Source organism: Haliotis asinina, chromosome 10, assembly GCF_037392515.1.
Source record: "Haliotis asinina isolate JCU_RB_2024 chromosome 10, JCU_Hal_asi_v2, whole genome shotgun sequence".
Taxonomy (NCBI): domain Eukaryota; kingdom Metazoa; phylum Mollusca; class Gastropoda; order Lepetellida; family Haliotidae; genus Haliotis; species Haliotis asinina.
Window position 1 is genome coordinate 40,929,027 of NC_090289.1, and position 8,835 is coordinate 40,937,861.

The 8,835-nt window shown below is 39.8% G+C and overlaps 1 protein-coding gene across 1 annotated transcript; it reads right to left on the reverse strand.

The window, feature by feature from the left end:
• Nucleotides 1-288: 288 nt before the first annotated feature.
• On the reverse strand, nt 289-7,116 carry LOC137298222 (uncharacterized). The gene is made up of 3 exons (XM_067830393.1): nt 6,757-7,116; nt 1,431-1,525; nt 289-850 (listed from the first exon to the last, which is right to left on the reverse strand). The coding sequence occupies exons 1-3, from the start codon at nt 7,114-7,116 to the stop codon at nt 418-420; spliced, it is 888 nt and encodes a 295-aa protein (XP_067686494.1). The 3' UTR covers nt 289-417.
• Between the last annotated feature and the right edge of the window lie 1,719 nt (nt 7,117-8,835).

The following is an 8,835-nucleotide window of genomic DNA, read 5'->3' on the forward strand; positions in this document are numbered from 1 at the left end:
ACGCCTTCCGTCTGAGATATTTTGTGGAACAAGTGATTCATATACACATTCCAGTATGTTTGGGTATGATCGCCTGTTTTGACCAAAAATGGCAAAATTGCCTTTGGATTCAGGTAGTGCTTAATTTATTCTCACATGTGTGTAAAACCTTTCCAACGCGCATGTTCTTTATCCCATGTTATGGCACGACAATATATCATGACAAACCACTTTGATTTTATCACTCTTGTCATCTTATTGTAGGTCGTGGTAATTAAATGTACTGTTATTTGAAAATAAAAGCAATTGTTCTGATTATAAATATTTTTATTAAATATTTGATTCAATATGAGATAAAATACTGATTGGTCAGAGATAATAAGAAGGAGAGAAAGACATTAAGGTAAAGATTGTTCTAGAAAAAATCTCAAATCAATTTTACTTCTTAGCGGGTTTCTGCTGGCTCCACACTTTCACAAATTCCTCATAATTAATTTTCTTGTCATCATCCTTTACCCATGCAATTAGCAAAGCAGATATTTTATCAGCTCTGATGTTGAGATCCGCATCCGACTGAATGCTTTTGATGAGTTCATCTTTAGTAAGAAACCCGCTGCCATCTCTGTCAAGAAGACGAAATGCCGAACGCATAATTTCAGCTGTTAGCTGGATACCAAACACGGCCAGGAATTCTTCGTAGTCGAGTTTCGAGTCGGCATCCTTGGCGAGAGCTTGAAGAAGGTCGGAAATCCTTTCAGAGGAGACGTTCAGCTGAGCCATGGTTTTCGTGGCTTCAATGATCTCGTCTCTTGTGAGGAACCCGCTCTTGTCCTTGTCGAGGATCTTAAAGGCGCGCCTTAGAGCCATCTCTCTGTAAAAGGTGAAAAGATTGGATAACATTGTCATCACTTTGCTTCTTAAACTGCACAGGGATAATTTTTTTTTTTGACGAATGATATTTTTTCAGTATGTCAGTGAATAAATACATCATTATTCATAATTTAAAAATTTACATATATCCCTAACTATTTTCGTCCAATATATATCCATAGGACTCTCCCTCTTATTAAACTTACACGTCACTCATACACCCCTGTAGGAGTAGTTCTTTTGTTATTAGCTTATCCCACTGTAAACATAAGTTGTTTGTCAGACTGCACGTTTCTTGTCTAAGGCTACACTCGGCGTTACTGCAACCACATGGCAGCGAATCGAGTTCAGACAATCAATTCATTTACAAACTGGTTCTAATAAAAGGGTGGGAGTGCGGGTAGCTTAGTGGGTAAAGCTTTCGCCTGTCAAGTCGGGAGAAGCCCTGATTCGATTCCTCACATGGGTACAAAATGTGAAACTGGTGTCCACTGCCGTGATGTTGCTGCAAACTCGCTAAAGGCGGCGTAAACCTTAACTCACTCACTCACTCTAACAGTGGGATCTATACTATCACGTACTTCATGGCACTTCTGGGGATCTTCTTAATGGCGGCCATGTACTCGACAAGCGTCACCTTCCCATCCTTAGTCATGTCAATCCCCTCGAACACTTTCTGTAACAAAACAGTATCAAGATTGATATGCAGGCTTCCAGGTAATAAACCTTTCTGTTAAACTTTGGATCACAACTGGTCGCAAACATAAATTTTACATCATTCGGAGTTTGACATCTGAACATTTGCCTATTATAAACAGAAAAAATATTTTGTCCTCATTTAAAGGCAGTCTTCAACACAAACATCCAATATGATATCGAATAACTATCCCCCGTCACGTAACGTTTGAACTAATTTTAGAGTTATATTTTAGACGGATATATCAGGGAAACCATAGGGAAACTTAGAGTCCGCGAGAGTGAAATCCAAGACATTCAAGTAATTGTTTGAGCTTTTATATTTAAAAACTCAGTTGAGTTCAAAATTAGGCTGTTTTAAATTGTGAACCCTAGTTTGTGATTTGAGTAAAAATTTAGTTTGTTTCGAGAAATCGGGGCCTGGACCCGATAATCCAGAGATTAACATCATAATCATCGATCTTCGACGTCATGTGTCAAACATGTCAGCGCCTCTGACCGCCTGATCCCGTCAGTCGTTGCTTCAGACACCATTTTGTGCGAATTTGCAATATTAGGCGTGTATCCCCAGAAATGTGTGATAATAATGATACTCCCAATGTCAATAGTAATAAATGAAAGGAGTATCACGGCATAGGGTCCCAGTCTTGATTTTGACGGTTTCTTTCAAGAAGGTCGAGAAATCACCCACAACATTAATTTTGACACTCATCTTGCATCACACATTTGTTAGTGTTTGTTTCTAGTCGTTTGTTTCAAAATGAAAATCGCATACATGCAAATTGCATGCTATACACCAGTCATCTTTCAAAAGCGACTACATTCCAAATAACTATGGTTGTATGGAAGTGCAAATGGTGATGCACTCTCAAAACATTCAATAATGTCATATCAACATAGATTGACTCGGATAAATCTCCTGAATATTTTTAATTGTAAATAAAAAATACCGATCCCCTGCTTTTTTAAGAGTACATTAGAATCTCGACTGGCTAGCGTAAAGGAGATACGATATTTTACGAACGTTTGACATGCTTTACTACTTTATAGCAGTTTAGAATCTTAGCAAACCCTTATGATGAGCAAATTATAAATGGGCCCGAACACCTATTAAGTTTTACTCATCTATCTGTCTCCAGTTTGTTTAACCCCTGTCTTGGCAGTGGTCTTTAAAGTGGTCTGTAAATAATCGAGTATGAGCCAGCGGTATTATAGCAACGATTCACGCCAACGGGGAACGATGAAAATAGTGAGTGAGTGACTTAGTTTCATGCCGAATTCAGCAATAGTCCAGTTTTATGTCGGCGGTCTGTAAATAATCCAGTCTCGACTATGGCTGGGGGAGTCCAAATTTTCTATCTGGGTACCTCACCCACTCTTACCCTACCCTATCCTACCCTACCCGGATAACGATTATGTTCTTTCCTGGCATCAAATGTGTGAGCAATGACAATATATTCTTCAGCTTGGAGGCTACAAGTTCAAGGTTTTCACTATCCTAGCCATGTATTACGTTCAAAATCCACCCGGGCCTTCTGCGTAACGAGCTGAAGCTTTAGCCACCCGGCTACCCTACCGTTCTTTCACTAATGCATAAAATGTATATAGTGTGAAAATGAAAAATCAACTTCATGTTCGAGCTTCGCTGCGTGGCAAATGTGATGATGATCTTCATTTCTGGCCGGTATTCAGTCGGTGCACGCCGTGGTTCATTGCAAACACAACCAATAACGGGGCACTATGTCTTTCCACACGTTACTTCACTGCTACACTGGTTCCCCCTGCCCTATTCCGCGCGGCACTTGTGTAGCCAGCTTGCTGAGCGTAGCATAGGCAGAGAACCAGTCTACTTCACTGCCTGCACAGACGGCCATCTCTGTCGAATCCCGACAGCAACCGCTTACCGCGCTCCATGAACTACTCGGTATGTTCCGATTGTTGCACACATCGGGCATCCATCTGAGAAGCCTTGAACTTTGACAGAACATCATTGATGGGCGAAGCACGCGCCTCTTCGCGCCTAAGTTAGCAATGCTTGACGCATCACCAGATACCGGTGGCCGAAAATATAAGAATATCAGATTTCTCTTCATGGAATGTTAATATGGCGCATGAGCAAGGGAAGACAAATTTACGGCTTGGCACTAATTACCTCGCCATGTATGTGATAGGTTCGGCACCTTGTTCTGTTCACGTGTAAGGTGAGAAGGCTCTTTTGAAGCTCACAGTGTCGATAGTGTTCTTGATATTCCTTGTCAACATTGTTTTTGATATCTTATAACCCGTGAAGGTCCGGGGTAGAATAGATCTTCAGTAACCCACGCTTGCCATGAAAGGCGACTATATATGCTTGTAAGGGACCGTTCATAATTTATCACTAGGCGGGGCGATGAGGATTTTTTTTGTAAAAAACACATCACACACACACACACACACACACACACACACACACACACACACACACACACACACCTAAGAGGCGACTAACGAATGGTCATGCTCGCTGATTTGGTTGACATATGTCATCGGTTCCTAATTGCTCAGATCGATTCTCATGCTGTTGATCACGGGATTGCCTGGTCCAGGCTCGATTATTTACAGACTGCCGCCATATAGCTGGAATATTGCTGAGTGCGGCGTAAAACTAAACTCACTCAGAATAGACTAACGATTGGTCCCCGACTACATGTAATTGTGATATTACCAAATAAACACATATGAAATAAAAAGGAGCCCAAGTGAGTTGGGAGCATGGAAATATAGACTTGTCTCATTTAGGGCTTTAGCATTGCAGGGAGGGCTAGGCAGTAGGGAAAACAACGTGCTTCTGGCACTGTGGCACTGGTTAGGACTTTGATTTTATCATCTGCTCAATCCATCATTGCATGTTGGACATAAAAGGGACATGAAACTGCGTCTGTTTGAACTGATTCACTGATACCAAATATAGGTTGTATTTAACGGATATAAATTCTCATGATAAATACCAAGTTCAGACTGGCTTGATTTTCCTTACCCAAACTGATAATGAAACCAAGTCTATTTAAGTTTGATTTTTATTTCCTGTATGTTATACGTTTGTTCCTTGAATTTGATTTTATTCATTTTGGTTTATCTTGTGCTGTTCCGATTAATTTAAATAATCGAAGATTGGTCGCAGTAAACAAACGACCAAGCAATCGATCGCATTTTCTCATAATCGAACACAATCGATTTTGGAACTATTGTTAATAATAAAGTCTTTGAAACACTTGACGGTGGAACATAGCTCCAAAGTTGTCTAGGCCCGGAAACTTGCTTACTTCTTAGAAAACTTACTTTACTAACCGAAATGTCATGACTGAATATATCTTGAAGACTCCAGGGAGAGTATGTTCATGATATATTAGTCCTCACTTTAAAGTAATAAATTGCATCATGTTATACATATCTCCAATAACAACCTGGATTTTGTCGATGATTGTGCGTTGGTAATGAAGCAATCATCAGTTGTGAGATTTCAAATATATCCCAACACTATCTTAAAGGGATAGGTGGAACATTTCAGTAATTTTTTATTAGATGTCCTTAATTAATTACTGGGGTGGACTTTCCATCATGCTAAACTTGTCCAGGAGGCAACTGAATTTATTGTACCGAAGGCGTAAGGATAATCTCCGAGATATTGTGCTCCTCATAATAAAGAAGCTGACATCTATAAAGACTATCCTCGGTATGATTTATAGTGTCGTCCAATTTTATGTTTGACTGTAGTTATTGGTTCACTGGAATTATGTTCTAAACCTGAAAGTGTAAAAAAAAATTGTCGAATTGAACAATGGATTTAATTCCGGAAAACGGAGGAAACGAACCAAGATCTGTACTGAATGTCCAGTTATGCTTGTACAGAAACCCTCAAATGCGTTTGCAAAAGCTCGTTGTAACATTTCAGTCGTGCTAGTAGTAGCACTAGTAGTAGCACAAGTAGCAGCAGCTGCAACAGTGAGAGAACAGAAGTATCGCTAGACGGTAGATATATTTACAGTTAACGTTAACTGACTTTCTTGATTTTTATTGTTTATGTGTTATAAAATTACTAGGTGTTACTAGGTATCAATGATTCGTTAATTCGACCTGATTCCTCTTGGAACAGCATCGTTCATATTAACGGGGGTATATATTAAACGAGAACGACTATGTTAAAAATAAAACTCCACGGAAAATAAATCTTTACTACCTCCAAGGAGTGTTACCAGCTGTGCTGGTTCTGCTCGCGGCCTGCAGATGGCGCACTGCCAAGGTACAGTGGGTACAGCTACGCTGTAGCATCCCCATTGTATCGCTGCATTGTAGACGGCCTTGCGATATGCGATATATGTTTGACAGTCTAATCTGCTTTATCGATGTGTATAGTCCTTGAGGAAATACTGTAGCCCAGCAAAGGGAAATGCAGCAAGAAAGCAAGAAAAACATTGTTGTTCTCCAAATTGAATTTCACGAATATAAAAGCTAAATTGCGTTTTGAATTTTATACACGTTGTGATATTAATAGTTAAAACATTTCACTATTTCAAATATTTCGATACAAAGAGAACTGGCTACTTATGATGATTTTCTACGAATTTGTAAGCTGCATTTTACACACGATAATCAGTTCTGAGGTACATAGCATCTCGTGAACGGTGAACGCTTGGTGTCATCCCTGATACCGTACTTAGATAATTTTGCCTCCCCCCCCCCCCCAAACACACACACACACACACACACACACACACACACACACAAACACACCTGGCATTTGTTTCCCTGATATTCGAGACTGGCTATTCTCTGACAATGCTTTGCGTCGCTTTACTGTTTGAGTTAAGACAGTTTTTCGTGTATGCCGAAAACTAGTAATTTAGAAATGTGTCATGTTATTTAGTCATTCAAGAAAGTTTACCAACAGCTGAATGCAAGTCTAGGTGTAACGTTTAGACTTAGAGTGGTTCAATGTCAGCATTAAGAAAGACACTAAGAAAGTGTAGTCCCCAATATAGCATGTGTTAAATTTTGTCATTAATTTACCTAAAGCACATCAAACAGCTGATTCTGGCTTTTAATCGTGTATTTCCTTATTGGAAACAGCACACGAACAATCCATTCACAGATGTTATCAGCAGCCTAACCTGCCATTCCGATGGAATTGGCACTTTCACTATGGCAACGAGACCTTGTGACGTCATAGCTTACCTTGGCTTCAGCTTCGCTACCGCAGAAGCCTCTGTTTTCCAAGACTGCTTTTACTTCAGCAAATGAAAGATTCCCACTCTTGTCCTTGTCAGCTTCGTCAAAGTCAAACTTGTACTTCTCCACTTGTGCTTGGGCCCATTCTTCAGTCATTTTGGGAGTTGTAGTAACTTTCGGCGCAGTTCGCACAACTTTCGGCAGTGTTGACGGCTTGGGTTGGGTTGTTTTCTGAACGGGAGCTGCTTGAGTGACTGGAGCGGCGGCTGGTTTAATTACCTGTGCGGGCTTTGGCGCTGGTGGATCCGGATTTAGCTGTATATAAGGCTGCAAGAGCTTACCGATGAAGAAAGTTGCCGACAGCATCTTTACCAAGCCTCGCTCTCAACAGTTGGGATGCGCTTCCTTCAGTTTCACCTTTGGATGTGCTCGTGACATTTATTCATAGCCAGTGACGAATAGGGGGTAAATATAGCACATTGTTCCACCACGTGGCCGATATGTTGACGTAGTGTGGGCAGTGTTGATCGACTGGCCAGGTTACACCCGTTTTCATGCCGTTCCTCCGTGAGGGGGAGTTGCTGAAGGCGATATTGCAAATATCGCACATGAATGACATCAACAGAGAGATGACATCAACAGAGAGAGTGCATGGGTGTTGTGAATGATTGTGCCTGAGCCATCACATCTCTCGTAATAGGTGTCACGGGTTGGGTTTACTGTCGACACGTTCCTTTATACTTGCACTTGCACTGAGGGAAAGTTTCATTAAGCTGCGGATTTTTGTACTTCAAACAATATGCATATGGCATTTTAAAACATTAACAGTGTCAAACGAAGTAAAACCTCGCGCGCGTAATATGTGTTACTGGGTTGATTATAGTCTCTCTCACAGTCCCTGAACCACATTTTTTTGCCTACTGCCAAGCCTTCTCTGCAGTGCTAAAGCCATAAATGAAGATCCTTAGGTTCAGGTCCTGCATCTCTGGTCTCCCTGGTGCTCCTTTTCGATTTAAATGGGTTTGTTACCATCAAAATTATATATATTCACAGACTAATCCTTAGTCTAGGTTGATTATATTAGCAGTTATAACAATACAATGCATTTTTTAAAATGCTGCACACTCCTGTAGACTTAAAAAATGTATAAATAACATGTTAAGATATATGCAGTATTGAACGAAGAAACACCTCTCTCAAGCAAGGATATTCTACAACATAGACCTGTCTCTATATAGTCTCCCTGTCTCAAGTAACCGAAGTTACGGATTCGATTCCCAATATGGGTACAGTGAGTGAAGGCCATTTCTGAAGCAACCCACTGGCATATATATCTAAAAGTATCGTAAAATTAACCTCCTCATTCTTATTACGTCAGTGTCAGTCTTTGTAGGAGCACTTGAGATGTCAGAGTGAGCATTTGCCAATATTTGGATAATTTCCTGCTAAATTCGAAGGGAAAGGACAAGGTATGATAGAGGCCCTTATTGGCCCACAACATGTCATGATTATCAAAATTTTACAACACGATCATTTTAGCATAAAAGGAGCTAAATTAATTGTTGAAGTTACCTCCAATTGCATTTTTATGTTTCTAGTGTTGTTAGTTTTCCTCTTTGAAGACATCAAAGTTAACATATTTTACAATATCTTCTAGAAATTTACCTACATTTTCTGATTTTCAGAGTGATAGAAAAGTGTGAGCAAAAGCGTGACCCATCCCAATTTTTTCACCACATATGAAGCGAGTAAATTAGAATGTACACCTAAAAAAATGTGGTGGGTCACGCTTTTGTTCATATCAAAATCTTTAAAAAAGTACATTTTTTCGGTTTATGAAATTGCCCCATACAACATCTAAAAAAATAAACATTGACATAAACTAACATCTTTAAAAACAATCCATCACATTTACACATCTGTGCCATGATACATTATGTTTTGAACAGTTTTGTGCTCTAAAATACACATGTCAAACATCGTTATTAAAATTTTCAATATCATAAGGCACTCACAGGGCAGATTTATGAGATGTAAACATTGGTGTTTGGTTGTTGGTCTCTGCTAGAAAAGTAAGAAGATGTC

Coding starts and splice junctions, on each gene's coding strand:
- LOC137298222 (XM_067830393.1), bottom strand. CDS start 7,116: ATGCTGTCGGCAACTTTCTTCATCGGTAAGCTCTTGCAGCCTTATATA. Junction 1,526..6,756: donor GTAGCGAAGCTGAAGCCAAG/GTAAGCTATGAC, acceptor GTTTTGTTACAG/AAAGTGTTCGAGGGGATTGA. Junction 851..1,430: donor ATCCCCAGAAGTGCCATGAA/GTACGTGATAGT, acceptor CACCTTTTACAG/AGAGATGGCTCTAAGGCGCG.